General features: G+C 36.5%; 1 protein-coding gene across 12 annotated transcripts in view; it reads right to left on the reverse strand.

The window, feature by feature from the left end:
- The window catches only part of MAP2K5 (mitogen-activated protein kinase kinase 5), a 242,176-nt gene that overhangs the window by 186,985 nt on the left and 38,587 nt on the right, over nt 1–16,604 (reverse strand). For all 12 annotated transcript variants that reach the window (XR_004987983.2, XM_036437910.2, XM_036437900.2 and 9 more), the window contains exons 4-7: nt 16,309–16,378; nt 12,156–12,196; nt 11,103–11,170; nt 3,064–3,112 (exon numbers count right to left, since the gene is read on the reverse strand). Coding sequence is in view for 11 of the 12 variants with exons in the window: in XM_036437910.2 (XP_036293803.1) it covers nt 3,064–3,112; nt 11,103–11,170; nt 12,156–12,196; nt 16,309–16,378 (228 nt within the window). In the remaining variant the exon portion in view is untranslated. The remainder of the gene's footprint in view (nt 1–3,063; nt 3,113–11,102; nt 11,171–12,155; nt 12,197–16,308; nt 16,379–16,604) is intronic.

Here is a 16,604-nt window from a genome sequence, read left to right on the forward strand (position 1 = left end):
AATTAGTTCTAGATCTGTGACTTCTCAGTACATCTATGCTTGATTTATTGGGAATAACAAAATACTGTCACAAAATCTCCTACAAAATCTAAAAATTAAAAAGAGGAAAGACAACTTTAGAAATGCAAAGATCAAAGTTACGCATACTTGGAGTAACTGTGCACTTTTTAAATCCTTTAAATTGACCCACTGGGACTTTTTTTGGGTTTGTTTTCAGTTTCAAATCAAGAGCCAATATTAAATAAATGATAGCACACTAAAACTGAAGTGGGAAAAAACACATCCAGAAAACACATATTTGGTACTGATTTATAGTTCTAAATAAAACATGCCAAAAATACCCTAAGGAATCCTCTACTTAAGCAATAACAGAAAACTGGTGTCTCTAGTCCAATGACTAACTGTTAAACTTTTTTAAAAGTGCTTGATTTAATATAATATTAATAAAATTAATGGGGAAAATGAAGTGGAGTTCAATTATGAATCAGCAAAGAAAATATTCTTTGTTTATTGTCTGTCTGTGTTAAGAAGAATCAGTATCTATCGCTTATAAATCATTAAAATAAAAATGCTCAATTAATCCTTATTTTATATGTAAAGGTCTGACAGAAACTAGTCCTATCACTAGACCTTTGCTTCACAAATCGAAGCAATAATGGTTTCAGAAAGCAGTCACACTCTATGAGCAGACAATTGGAGAGATTTAGTAAATCCCACTTTATAGAGCAGAGACTAATCGGAAAATACAAGCCAGTCAAATGTTTCTTATGAACTGTTGACACTATATCAATGCTGAATCAATTGGTGGCATTTACTCTGAGTGACAGAAAAGAAATAAATATTTATATCACATAACCTATATCAATGAACCCAGGCAGAAAGCTATTTCTAACCTGTCAATATTTGATTATCTTGAAGAATCATGTCCCTTTCTTTTAATGATTAATATGAATTCCTTATTAAATCTAAGTGGAGGCTAGTAGGAAGGCAAATCATTATTAATGCTTGAGAGCATAAACCACTAAAATAAAAAACTATGCTCAAGTGTTAAAGTATCGTTAAATGTGACTTACATCTTCCATATCAAGGGGTGTCACTATTCAGCCCAGAAATTTATTGATGCCCACAACTGTGCACATTACCTCGCTGCAGTGCAATCTCACTCACTCTTTAGTTACCATACAGCATCAAGGAATTGAGGAATTGGTAGAAGGAGGAGGAATTTTTGAAGACTTCCAATTGTGTTTGTTTTTATGAATGAAAGTAAATATAAAGAAGGCTTATCCTTAAGAGAAAGAAAACACCAGACTGTTTAATGTGGGGTGATCACATTCCCAAGGAAAAGCAATCCAATCTTTAAGCCTCAAAAACCACTGTCGTGACAATCTTCCACTGAAGGGAACCTCATAACTGAGACCACTACGATATTTATGGCGCTAGGTTTGCTGTCAAAACACAAGCAACATTTCTGGATGTTTATTTTTGCAGTGGAAATAAACTGTTTTTCATTTCTGAAAGGGGAATCTATGACAGGTTATTTTCCATTGCCTGGGTTGAACAAATGTAGTTAAAGCTTCTTAATTTATGTCAATTTTGAAGTATATTTTCCAGCTGAAGAACACAAGCGACTCATACATAAATTACAATTAGTAACAAGATGTTGAAGATACATAAATATCCCAGGGAGAAAACAAAGTAAATATCCTAGGCTGTGCTTTCAGTCAGGTTGGTTTCATACTGATTCTGAACACACACAGGGCACCAGAGGGACACACATGTGAACCTCAATCTAAGCCATTCCCTGACTGCTTAAAGTTCAAAATATTAGATAAATATGATCTGAAATTTATAAAGAATACACCTACAACACCAGATTCATCTTCGCTGTATGTATATGCAATGTATAAGGACTAGAATCCACGCATTCTGGATGACGATCAGATGTTAAAACCAGATCAGCTTACTTTTTCCAACTGTATTCAAGGGATTGTGCACTAAACACGGCTGGCTTCCAGGAGCACCATCCGAGCAGTCGCCGTTTTAAGGCACACCCATCTATTAGGCCGTAAAGTTACAGGTGATATTAAAGGACAAGCATGAGGACCCAGCTTTGTCTTCTTGACATGCTCCACTACAAGTACTTGATTCATGAAATGCCAATGAGGCTTGGAGAGGTCAGTGTGTGAAGGCACTGAATAAGCATCTGAGATAATTAAGATTTCAGCCTTCGAAACATGGACGGGAAGTGAACAGCAGTTAAGAAAATCAATAAGAGTCTTTTATTTGCAGTGACACAGATGTCTCAGTCAATAGAGCCTAATAGGCAGGCTTAATCGCAATGGACAGGCGCCTGCCTCCAAGGCTATCAAAGGGCTTCCTCTATAGCAAACATTAAAACACATTTATGTTGCTATTGAAGAATCGAGGACCCTGTAGGTAGCTTAATTTACCAATGTATGTTTAAAAGCACTATACTATTTCAGATGTGTCCATTTGCTTGAATCAAAATTAGTGAGAAATAAGTGGCCTGCAGGCCCGTTTGCCCCTCTCTGGCTGGGTTAGGTCATGCGGCTTTAAGATGGCCAGTCGGCTACTAGGCAAACCAGAGCCCCTAAAGCCTTGGAATTTTAAATGCCAAAGATCTGCTGTTATTCTATTTCTCTGAAAAGCGAGTTTCGGTACAAAAGAAGTGCGCTACTGTGAGAAAGTAACAGTTTGGTTTATTTTTTCTCCCCAAAGATAATGAAAGAAACAGTCACCTCAGGATACAGGGCCATTCCGACAACCCAGGGGTTGACACACTTGTTCAGAACTGATTAACTTTTTTTAAACTGAGAAGGCAGCAGGGTGTGTGCATGGTACTTCAATCTGCCGGGAGTGAAACCCATTAGCACAGTTTGAAAAACGTGCTGCAAATTGTTCTGCCAATCAAATTAAGCCATGTAATTCATTTATGACAAGAAGGCATTCATGGATTCTTTTATCTGTTTGTTAAGTTTATGGATACAAAAACTAGACAGTAATAAGTTACTATTATCTGAAAACATTAACAATGACACCTACCTGGCCATTGGCTAATATTTTTTTCAGTTCAGCAGAAGACTTCTTTAAGCTGGAAAGGGAAAAGATAATTTTTAATGGCAAGATCATCGACATCTTTGAACACCACTGAAAATTCCAGAGTAAAAACATATATACAGAGACTATACTCTGTACATCCTTCTCCTTGTATAATATTTTTTCAAAAGTAACTGGCCAAATGGCAAAACTATTCATTAATAAAGTGACTGCAGCCGAAACCGGTTTGGCTCAGTGGATAGAGCGTCGGCCTGCAGACTGAAAGGTCCCGGGTTCGATTCCGGTCAAGGGCATGTACCTTGGTTGCGGGCACATCCCCAGTAGGGGTGGTGCAAGAGGCAGCTGATCGATGGTTCTCTCTCATTGATATTTCTAACTCTCTATCCCTCTCTGTAAATAAATCAATAAAATGTATTTAAAAAAAAGAAATTATAATAAAGTGACTGCAATACTATTAATAATTTAAATCAATAAAGAGGCCTCCAGTCAAAATGAAGATAGAATATTGTAGACTACTTCTGTGACTTTTTTTTGGCTTAGTTCTGCTGCCTTTGGGTAGCCTTTCAATGCCTATTTTATGTGGACTCTTTATCTGCTAAATACAAAGTACTTAATAATGTACTCTTAGAATGTTCCCATCAAACAAAGGTTACAGAATTTCAAAAGAAAAGCTGATTTAAATCCTGATCTTTCACTATCATTAGAGTTAAAATTCACTTCCTGGGAAGCATATGTGTAGTGGAAATAAATCCTGGTACTCACTAGCTGTGTACTCTGGGACAGGTTATTTATTCTCTCTGAACTTCAATTTCCAAAGTAACTCTTCTCCCAGTGTTAGTCATCTGCGTAGACAGATGTCATTCAACCTACCACACCTGCCCCAAAACTGAAAGATCCCTGAGAATGCATACTAGGAATCTATATATTCCATTCCCTTTGCACCCTTGAATCTAGCCCAGTGACTTGACATGTGTTTGATAGTGATAATTGTTCTGGCTATTATTATATGTTGGACACACACACAGACACACACACACTCACTATTCTAAGTAATAAACAGTCTTTCTTCTAAATACTTCTTAAACTTTTGCTATGGTCAAATAAAGACTATGAAGCTTTAGTCTCTACTTTCCCCTGATTTTATAAAACATGACCTCAACCAAGGGTTCCAAAGTTGAACAATATCCTCCCAAATCTAAGAATTCATGCACTGAAGCACCAGTAACGAATTTTGTAGGATGGAACCAAAAGCTGAAACATATATAAAAAAAAAATAAGTAACTGCCTAAAATCAGTCCAGTTAAAAAAAATTAAAAAACAGCAACTAACATTTACTAAGTGATGACCACACACACACCAGGCACTGTGCTAAATGCTATTACTTATTATCCTGATTTAATCCTAACAATAACTATGCATTCATTTAGGAAGACTGGCCTGTGGGATATAGTTACTCCTAATTTATATTTAAAAAATTAAACCTTGCTCTAAGTCAATCTCTCTCTCTCTTAACACATACTTTTTCCCTCTGAAAAACATTTAGATTGTTCTATTCCCATAGATGACTCCCAATTTAATAGCTGCAATTTTTTGTAAAAACTGAAATAACCTAAGAATGCTCAGGCAATGTTTCTCCACAGATACTCCATTTTATTATGCAACTTGAAATAATAACATTTTGATTCATTGCATTTACAAAATACCTTTCATCTAAGAAACAAAACGTGACCCCTTAATACAACTTCATCAATCTTCTAACACCAGAGGTAGATAGAAAATCTAATCATTCTAATTTTATAGAAGGCAAAAACCAAGATGTTGGGATTATGGCCTAGGAACACCATGTGGATTAGTAAACTCAATTTAACAAACAGCCACCCTCCTAAGGCAAAGATGGATTCATGCGTAGAGAGTAACAGAGGAAAAAGCTGATTTCATTCATTATGCCAATATCTGGCTACTAGCTTTGTCTGGTCAAAAATTATATCTAGCCGAAACCGGTTTGGCTCAGTGGATAGAGCGTCGGCCTGCTGATTGAAAGGACCCGGGTTCGATTCTGGTCAAGGACATGTACCTTGGTTGCGGGCACATCCCCAGTAGGGAGTGTGCAAGAGGCAGCTGATCGATGACTCTCTCTCATCGATGTTTCTCACACTCTATCCCTCTCTCTTCCTCTCTGTGAAAAAAATCAATAAAATATATTAAAAAAATATATATCTGTGTATCCTGAAATTTTCTTTGTGGCCCAGTCTACTCAATATTTTATTTATCTATCTGGTCACGGTGACTTTTAAAAATCATTTTTAAAGTCTTTTTAAAATTTAAATGTGATACAATTATAACCTAGTTATGACACTTTCAGAGGGACACTGAGGCATCCAAAGAAGAGTAAAAAGGTGAGAAGACTAGAAATAATGTCATAAAGCCTGAATAATCCTGGCCAGTGTGGCTCAGTGATTGAGCACTGATCCATGAATCAAGAAGTCACTGGTTAGATTCCAGGTCAGGGCACATGCCCAGAACTGCATCCCCAGTAGGGGGCATGCAGGAGGCAGCCGATAGATGTTTCTCTCTCATCCATGCTTCTATCTTTTTCCCTCTTCCTTCCTCTATCTCTCTCTCTCTGAAAAATCAGTTTAAAAAAAAAAGGTTTTAATAAAAAGATGAATGAATTGGGAGAATTTAATCCAGAAAAAAAAGACTTAAAGGGAATCTAAATTAGTGTGTTCATTCATTCATTCATTCATTCAAGCATTACTGACTATCTCCTATATCCCAAGAATTATGCCAGGAATTAGACAATGAATAAGTTATAGTCTCTGTCCTCAAAGAGTACAGAATTTACAGGGGACAGAGATTATAATACAACGTGCTCTTATAGTAAGGCAAGCACAGGGGGATTATGGGAATTCATAGAAGGGGTACCTGGTATAGACCAGGAATTGGGTAATAATCAGGGATGGTTTTTAGAAGGTAACAGTTTTGTTCCTCAAAGATGACCAAAATTAGCCAGACTGAAGGTGAGGAAGGGGATTAAAAGAGGAGCAAAGCAGGAAAGAGGCAGGGAGGTGAAAACCCCAGTAGTGAGAGGAAACGTGATCCATTAAGGGCACATTTCACACATTTTACCAGCAGACCTAGAATGTCGAATAAGATGGGGCAAAGGGGCAGGCTGGGGGTCAGAATGGGCAGAGGACCCACTTGTAAAAGGCCACTGCTCACCTGCCGTGAGGGCACACTTCTCCTTGAAGTTTGTGAGAAGCAGTAAAATAGGGAATGATGGGCTTAGAACTCACATCAGCAAGATAATTCTGACCACAGTGTGCAGGAGGGACTTCAATGGGGCAAGACTGGAGGGAGGAAACTATTGGGAGGCTGTAGCAATGATCCAGACCCTGAACAACCTTTATTAGCAACAGGGATGCTGGCAAGTAGACAAGACCCCAGGATGATTCAGAGGTAGGGAATGACTGCATGTGGGGCTGAGAGAGGCTGTGCAGGATGACTGGCAGGTCATCTGGCGGAAGCAGCTGAGTAGATATGGGAGAATTCACTGATATCGGAAATGTCAGAGAAGTATGTTTAGAGGGAAGACGACTGGCGAGTTATCATCTAGAAGAGAGAACAGCCCTGTTCTATGGGTAAACCAAATCTTTGAGTGGGTAGTAAAGGGAGACAAATCTCGGTTCATGAAAAAGAGTGTTCTGAGATTGAGCTACATGAAAACGGAAGAGGCTGCCTTGGTGAATAAAGAACAGTCCTGCCATAGAGATGTTCAGGAAGAATCCGGATGATCACCTGGCAAGCAGAAGTCAAGCATCTAAGGAGAGTAGGCTTAGACTGGGGCTTCTCCTCTCATTCTCCACACCATAGGCAGAGTGTCTCATAAACACAGAGCTGGCCAGGGCACTCTCCTACTGAAAGTCCGCTAACACTGAGAGGAAAATTCAAACACGTGACCTGGCTCCTGTCTATCTCCTTTCTGCCCATCACCCCTATTGCTCTTTTCCTCTCTCTCTATACCTCCCCTCAACTCAGCACCAATATCTTGTAAGGGCTGTGTGCTTACAAGATAGCAAGCTCTAAAGGATAAAGGCCACATTGTATTCCTAATGTGTAGGACAGAACCTAATGAACTGAAGACACTCGATAAAATTGTTTAGTTATCAACATGAGGCACAGAACAAGGCCATGCCAAGGTGGCATATTAAAATCACCTGCAGGACTTGTTCAAGTTGCATTGCCCCCATAATAGAAATCACTACTGGAGCAAACTGTTATGATTTGGGAGGCTGTCATACCCTAAGGGAAGATGCTACAACAAAAGGCTGAGAACCACTAGATCAGACACTCTGTCCAACCCAAAGATTTTATAATACTCTGAGTATAAATGATACTTTTTTAAAAAACCAAGTTAATTCACTCATGCTAAAACCAAATCTGAGAGAACTGAAAATTTATTTTGCTTCTTCTCTGTCTTGCCATCTTTTTCAACTCTATCTTCTCTTTATAAAATGACAAAATTTGACCTAAAACACCAAGAAAAGTCTTGGTTTTTTTTCTCAAGGCTCATGGTCAGCCTGTGTAAATACCTTTTCTGCAAGTAGTGGTAGTAATTAAATGCACTGACCTTTATGAGTCGAGTGTAATGAGTGACCCTCAGTCCCCATGCCTCCACTCTGTAGGACCATGGTTCACGTGCCCAACAAGTAGGAAGAGAGAAGCTACAAAGCACTGCCTGGCACGGTCAAGCCCTGGATGAGAACTAAGAAATCTACTCCATGATCACAAGACAGATGACTAACTGGTGAATAACCAGGCTGTATTTTAAGACAGAATGAAGTGCTTAAGAAGGAACCATACTTTAAGAGTAGTATGTTTGTAGCAGGAAAGTTGGTGGGTAGATATAATGACACTACAATCAAGAAGTGACTTTGGGAAGGGAACAGGAGTAAAGACAGAGTCAGCAGAGACTTTAAATTACCTACAGTAAAGTTCCCTGGCAAGCAAACAAACAAACAAACAAACAAACAAAAAAACCTCCAAGACTCAGGGTTAAGAGGGGGAGTAAAGCTATGCAAAGGAAAGTAGAAGCCTAAACTACATCTCAACTGATAGAGGGCTGTGCAAATACTGGCTCTAGCCTTAAACCCAGAAAAACATGGGCACAGAAAGGAAGGGTTCTCTTTTGGTTTGATGTTGGTTTGTCAGTCACTGATGTGAATACATACACACAGAGCAATCACCTTCTCTGGATCATCTTAAAATTCAGGCATATCTCATTTTATTGTACTCTGCCTTATTTTACTCTGCAGGTACTACGTTTTTCACAAAGTAAAGGTTTGCAGCAACCTTGCACCAAGCAAATCTACAGCGCTATTTTTCTAATAGCATTTACTCACTTTGTGTTTGAGTCACATTTTAGTAATTCTTGCAATATTTTAGAAATTCTTGCAACATTCAAAAAAATTTTTTTATTATTTGTTAGGGTGATCTGTAATCAGTGATCTTGGATGTCACTATTGTAATTGTTTTGGGGAGCCATAAACTGCATCTATATAATCTAGCAAACTTAATAAATGTTTGTGCTCTGACTGCTCCACTGACTGGCCATTCCCTATGTGTTTGTCTCTCTCCTCCAGCCTCCCCATTCTCTTACATACAACAATATTGAAATTAGACCAATTAATAACCCTATAATGGTCTTTACGTGTTCAGGAGACAGAGTCAATGAAAACTTCAAAGCTTCAAAGGACAGGCTGACCTCTTTTTAGGAAATAATGCAGTGAGCTTAAGTTGAAGCCAGTGCTCATTTACCATTGTTAAAGTACTAGGGCTCTTAACAATTATGCTAAATCTACTCTGTCTGTACTCCATAAATGGATAACCAAAGCCTGGATAACATCATGCCTGATTACAACATATTTTACTGAATATTTTTTTAGCCTACTAAAGTTGAAACCTACTGTGCCCCCCCCCCAAAAAAAAAATCCCTCCCTATATTACTGCTCATTGACACTGTGCCCTATCACCCAAGAGCTCTGACAAAGATGTACAATGAGATTAATGTTGTTTTCATGTCTGCTAACACAACATCCATTCTGCAGCCCATGGACCAAAGAATAATCATGACTTTTAAATCTTATTCAAGAAATACATTTTGTAAGGCTGCCATAGATAGTGATTCCTCTGATGGATCTGGACAAAGTACATTGAAAACCTTCTGGAAATAATTCATCATTCTAGATGTCATTAATAACATTCATGATATATGGGAAGAGGTCAAAATATCAATTTTAATAAGAGTTTAGAAGAAGTTGAATCCAATCTTCATGGATGACTTTTAGGGGTTCAAGACTTCACTGGGGAAAGTAACTGCAGATGTAGTGGAAATAGCAAGAGAACTTAAAGTGGAACTTAGAATTTAAAGTGGAACCTAAGATGGGAATGAATTGCTGCAATTTCATGATAAAACTTAAACAAATGAGGAGTTGTTCCTTATGGATGTGGTTTATTGAGATAGAATCTACTCCTGTTAAAGATGATGTGAAGATTGTTGAAATAACAAAAAAGATTTAGAATATTGCATAATGTTAGCTGGCAGAGTTTGAGATAACTCACTCCAATTTTGAAAGAAGTTCTACTGTTGGTAAAATGCTATCAAACAGTATCACATGCTACAGAGAAATCATTTGTGAGAGGATGATGTGGTAAAATTCACTGCTGTCTAATTTTAAGAAATTGCCACAGCCACCCCAACCTTCAACATCCACCACTCGGATCAGTCAACAGCTGTGAGCATCAAGATAAGAACCACCACCAGTAAAAAGATTAGGACTTGCTGCAGGCTCAGATGATGTTATCTTTTTGAAGCAATAAAGTATTTTTAAATTAAGGTATGTATATTTTTTAGCCATAATGCTACTACACACTTAATAGACTACATTATAGTGTAAACATAACTTTTATATGCACCAGAAAACCAAAATATTCATGTGAGTTGCTCCATTGCATTATTTCCTTTATTGTGGTGGTCTAGAATAGAACCCATAATATCTCTGAGGTATGTATGTACAATACGTTTTCTAGCTAAATAACTGAATGTACTAGTGTAACAAAGATGACCTAGAATTCTATCAACCTAAGCAGGTCACTCCTTCTACTTGAGCACTGTGGTATTCTGGAAGTTCTCAAGCCTGTCAGAAAAACACTTTGAAAGGCTCAAGTCTCTAGTACCCGTCACAGTGTGGGGCAATGTGAGCATGAGTTGATGAAAATTATCTTCCTTCCAAAATAGTTTCAATCTCCTGTGCAACCAAAGATACAAAAATGAACAACATGACTGGTCAATTTAAGTTTTATCACTTTACTCTTTCCTTGTCTCTTTCTGGTTAAGATGTTAATAGATAATGATACTGCTAAAAGATGTACAAGCAAGAAAAAAAAAAAGCATTAAACAATTTATAAACCAGATCATCAAGGCATGAAATAGTCAAAGGCACTAAATTTTCTGTATAATTTGGTAATTGAAGGAAAACCATTCCATAGATCAAAATTAACAGTTTAACATGCTGAATTTCATCTCTGCCTATGAGGTCCTTTCTCTTTGGTTGATATGTGGCTAGCTAAGGCAGTGGTTGGCAAACTCATTAGTCAACAGAGCCAAATATCAACAGTACAATGATTGAAATTTATTTTGAAAGCCAAATTTTTTAAACTTAAACTTCTTCTGATGCCACTTCTTCAAAATAGACTCGCCCAGGCTGTGGTATTTTGTGGAAGAGCCACACTCAAGGGGCCAAAGAGCCGCATGTGGTTCACGAGCCGCAGTTTGCCGACCACGGAGCTGGGAAAACCTAACTGGTCAAATTTCTTCTATAAGACCAAAAAAAAAAAAAAAAAAAAAAATACAGATTTTTTTTTTTTGTTTTATAGAAAAGAGGTGATATCCCATGCACCTCTTCCCCACTCCCAACTCTGTAGATAATCATGCTCATGGACATGCTTCACTTGCTTGCTCTCACCTATTGCTTGGAAGTACCTCTGAGACTGCTGGGCTGCTGTGTTGAGAGGGTCCGGCCCGGGTATTCACCTACAAGTAAAGAAAGAATCTTGATCAGTTTTACGTACTGAGGATACAGTTCTAATTAACCTATAATTTGCCACAAATTTCTCATTTCACTATGAAGGTTAATTAGTTTGATGCTAGACAGACCCATGGTTGGAGTCTATTTAGTATATAGGTTACAGAACTATACAAACTGTATATTACGTAATACTCTACAACTGTCACCATTCAAATACTTAAATAGTGCTGAGAAAAAAAAGAGATAAATAGGAATTTTTTTTTCAATTCATTGTCTAGAATTGAATTTACTTCTAGAGCAAAAATTCCATTTACTGTTTTGTTCTGTTTCATATACAAAAACCCAAGACTCCTATGTTCAAAAAAGTACATTAAGAATACGTTGGTGAACCTCAAGCTGAGGTTCATCTTCAGTTCTTTTTTCAGTTCTAAAACTAAGCAGAACACTGTAGAATGGTCCATATTGACAAAAAATCAAGTTCAAGTAATGAATTATAAAATGTTTAAACCTAAAAGCTAAATTTTCCTTCAAATGTAAAGCCTTAAAACAGAAATCCAGAATTTGAAATGTACAGAACAATGAAAAGACATTAAGTAGATATATGTTTCTAGCATAATATGTCAAAAGAAGAGGGGGTATTCTGTGAGCATTATGCTTATGTGCTTTATTAATCACTGAAATGAAGTCTATATTTTCACCCAAATAAATCTTTGTGGAGACCAATATCCAGGCTCATTCTGCAGAAATAGACCAACAAAACAATTCCAAATAATAAAATATATAGCAATAAAATCCTTGTATCCAAATATATACACATATTAAGCAAATACTACGGATGAATCCCCCTCCACCTCCCATTTTAAAAAAGGAAAAAAAAAAAGATTGCTTGTCAGAGCTTGAGAAAGTGCAGTTTTATTTGACATTTCAATAAGTGGAACACAGCATTACAAATCCATCTAACTTTACTGAAACAATTATTGAAATTCGTACCTTCAGGCCATGTATGTTCCGTTCCCCAGGAGGCTTGCAGGCTGAAACAGTAATTGACTAAATTGTAGAACACATCAGGGCCATTTACAAATTTGCTCAAAATGAATCGTTTAAAAAGAAATGAGGGTGACACCAAAATTAGCAGAGAGAAATGATTGAAAAGTGGCTCCCAAGACCCAAAGTGGGAATTATGAACCAGGGTTTTTAACTTGCAGGAGTGAGCATTTATAAATGCAAAGAGCTTTCTGACACCACCTTATATAAATTCCAATTTCTGCTTAAAACATATAAAAATCAAGTTAACTGAGCTAAAATGATTACATTCCTTTCATAATTCAAATTTCTGCAATCTGTCCTCACTCTACTACCTTGTATATCTGCTATCACTTAAACTACTTTGAAAATAGCTAGGTTTTTTTGGGGGGAAGGGTGGGGGTAGAGGGAGACAGAGGAGTAGAAGAAGCGTTTTTTTTAAAGCCAAAATGATTGTTAGAAATTCAAAGATGGAATGTTCAAGTATGCACAGCAATAAGCAATCAAATTTATTAAAATACAGAGACATCACTAATTTTATTATGTTTCTTGCAAATCTTGACATATGCTAATATTTAAGTCTAAAAATAAATCTGTGCCAAGAAAAATAATATTAATTTCCTGACACCACACTGAGTTAGAGGTTAGTATTTTTCCAATTCAGCTAATGCTTCTTCATCAAATGTTAAAAATAGAAAAGCTTCCTGCCTGTGCTATAGGCTGCTTCCATCTGAAAACTACAGTGCCCTACATATTATATGTTAAGGGGCTGTCAATTTTGATAGATTGTTTGAGGAAGGATGAATTTGATTTTTTTTTTCCTCTCTCAGATGTACATGTATTTTTCCTTTTTTTGACAACAAGAAATACAGCTGTTTAATAATAATAATACGAGTAATAATTACAAAGCACATCAGTAGCTTTAAATTTATATACTTCAAGTATTTATTGTTATTTTCCTAGAAAATATATCTAAACCTTAATAAAGAAATTTTTTCCCAAAATACATTAGAAGTAAGACTCCAAATCTTCTTTCCTTAAAATGGAAATTAAAATTTTGAACAAAACAACAGTCACATAGATTTGATGGTTGGTCCTTCAGGGATCATTAATACTTCCTAAGACAACATATCAGAATATTTCTACAAAGTACTCAGTACATTCATAAGCTTTATTTAATAAGAGGCTAACTACGCAAATAGAGACAGACATCCAATCTTATCTTTTAACATCTGCCTCATTCCTCAGTTTCAAACCTTTCTGACTGAAAATCTGATAACCCATGGACACAGACAATAGTATGGTAGAGCTGGGTGAGGGTGGGGGTAGGGTGGAGGGGGCAATATGGGAATAAAAGGGACATATGTAATACTTTCAACAATAAAGATAAATTAAAAAACAAAACAAAACAAAAAGCCTAGTAACCCCATACTTCCTAAGTTGTAGAGTCAGAAGTTATTATAAAGCTGGTAAATTTTCATAATTATTAATATATAACTTTTTTTTTTAACAACAGAGAGGACTTCTAGCCATGAGCTGGGAGTTACCATCCAAAACAATTGTCCTATTTGGAATGAAGAGAACATCTGGTACTAGGACAGAAACTTTATCTCCCATCTTTCTCACTTATTCAGTCCAGAAATTCTTAACATGGGGCCTGAACACAGAATCTAAGTTCTGATGGTCTCTAACCAACTACATAGACTCAGTTAATATACCCAATATGTCTATATACTAATTGTATAAGTTTGTTTAATCTCATTTATCTAAATGCGATGTACATAAGTAAGCAAAAAGCAAGACTACAAAAAACTAAAGAGTTGTACAATAGCATAAAAAAACAACCTACACAAACCCATGGGGGTAGAGTAACTAAGTCTCATATTTTTAAAATTTAAATTTGGCAGGGAAGGACTTTATTTAATAATTTATTGGAGTCTAATCAGTTCTGTGTTAGAAATTTATTTTCTTCTTTTCAGTATCTTGTCCCTAGCTCACTCTTCTCCACACTCCTACAAACCTTTTCAAACTTTACCCATGCACACCATTAATATTTTACTTGTATGCCCTTCTACTTTCTTTTCTTTTCTTTTTTTTTTAGCCTTTTAATTACTTTTATTATTCAAAAAACTTCTTAAAAAAAAAAAGCTTTCTGAAGTGCCTTCAGTACTTTCACAGCAATTTTCTGCTCCTCAATGAGGAAAGCACGCCTGATCCTGTCATAGACACATTTAGCACACATGGATCCACCACGGGCTCTGCTGACATGTTTCACCGTTTTAGACAACCTCATTAGAACTTTAACTTTCCCAGCACAAACACCACCCAGGTGGCCTGGGTACATGCCACCTGCAGATGTGGGGGCTTTCCCAATTTCTTGGCACAAAGGTAAACAATTCTACTACTAGGAGTTCGAGGCAGGTGAGTTTTGTTACAGGCCGTATTGTGGGACAGCCTTGAAGATATGTTGAACGCTGGACCACTGTGCATCCTGAAGTCACCATCCCCAAGAGAGGAAAACCGCCCTTCTACTTTCAGCAAATCATATTATAAACAAAATTCTTATTCAAAGGGTACACTACCCACTATAAGCTGTGTGATTCTGAAATGACTAAACCTCCCTGAGCTTCAATATTCTTACTTATACAATGAAAGCGATAATATCTAATAGGCAAAACTGTTGGGAGAATTATAAAGAATAACACAGCAATATTAGTACCGGAACAGAGCAGATGTCTGAAAATGGTTGTTATTATCATGGGAGGGGGCACAATGGTATACAGAGTAACACTGACAACACTGCTCGCAAAAGAGAAAATATTCTTTGTACAGAAGCAATGTTGAAACTTGACCAAGTTTTCCAGTCACTAAAAATATTAAAAAAAACAATCTGCATCCTTATTATTAGACTAATATACAAAAATGGCAACATTTCTTTCAGTTTTTAGTCCTCAAGTACAATAGAATTAGATTAATCGTAATTCTTGTTTTAGACACAATGTCAATGGCCCAATTTTATTTACTTAGCTCTTTAATAAGTTATTATTAATAATTTACTAAGTACTCCCAATCCCACCTCCTACATTATTGCCAGAAGAGCAGCACGGCTCTTGAATCCAGATCTTGTGGGCTGGCCGAGTCACCTGCCTTTGGAGACTTTATCAGTGCAAATCAAGAGTCTACTAGTTAATTGAGCCATTCAAACTTCAGAGTGTTATAAGTAATGAAAGTCTAGAATGTTTAATTGGAAAACTCGTACCATGATTATTTGTACAGTATCAGTTAACGAAGGTAAGTTTAACTTTTAATTATTTCAATTAAGTTATTTCTAGAAGAGTTACTTAGAGAATTTCCGTATCTGTTCCATCAGTTAGAAAACATGGATTCCAAGTGGGGCAGTGTATAATGGAAGACTTAATGGTTTATATAATTAAACTGCTCTTTTTCTCCATTATTCAAATTTTGAGGGAACGTTTATATACAGGTGAACAATCATATCTGATATAAGGCTAGTAATGACAAACCTAAAAGGGAAAAACGCAAATTATTTGACCAAGTGATTCACCAAGTCTTACCTTAATCAGCTTATATTTTTGGAGACTTAACAATTTCCATTTATGAGAACTTTCCTTTATTTAGAAAACCCACCCTAAAAAAACAAGCTCCAAACATTCTACCAAAAATTCTCTCCTCAAGTCCTTGGTAAACCTTGGCTTCTGTTCTAGCTGAAAGCTTTCTCCGCAACAGCAGCCTTGACTATCATCATGAGTCACAATTTATAAATACCCAAAATTAAAGTCATTCATTTCCCTTGGTTTAGAAACCATGTAGACCTCCCAAGTGTTCTTTAAGCGAATGTAAATATGTACTTCAAAAACAAAAAACAATCTAGTTAGTTTAATTTACTCTAGTAAATTAGATATTTTCTCTGCCATAACTATAATATAGTCTGCAATCCCCACAATAATGAATACTTCTTTTGTGATTTGTTTTTGTTTTTGCTTTTTCAAATTAAGAGCTAAACATCATGTTATGTGCATTTAAACCTTTGGAAAACATAACTGTTGATGAAACAGTTTACTGAAATAATCATTGTTGATTAGAATTTGTTCAACATTACCTCTCGGAAATATCTGCAGAGGCTCTATTAACTGTCCATTTACTTGCTGTTCCATTACTGTGGAATAATACTGCAAAGAGATTATAGAAAGAGATTAGTCAGTAATGTATGAATACTGGGACAGGCACTTATGGGTTGCTTAATTCATAGTACTTTTGTAAATTGCTGGTGTATATATATCAGCCTCGGGAATACTTTGTCCCCGTATGCACATTAAAATGACGATAGTGAATATTCAGGATTGAAAGCCCAGTATACTGTTATCCTCCACACTGTCATTTATCTTTAAAAGTAAA

This window comes from Pipistrellus kuhlii, unplaced genomic scaffold, assembly GCF_014108245.1.
Source record: "Pipistrellus kuhlii isolate mPipKuh1 unplaced genomic scaffold, mPipKuh1.p scaffold_m20_p_1, whole genome shotgun sequence".
Lineage (NCBI taxonomy): Eukaryota > Metazoa > Chordata > Mammalia > Chiroptera > Vespertilionidae > Pipistrellus > Pipistrellus kuhlii.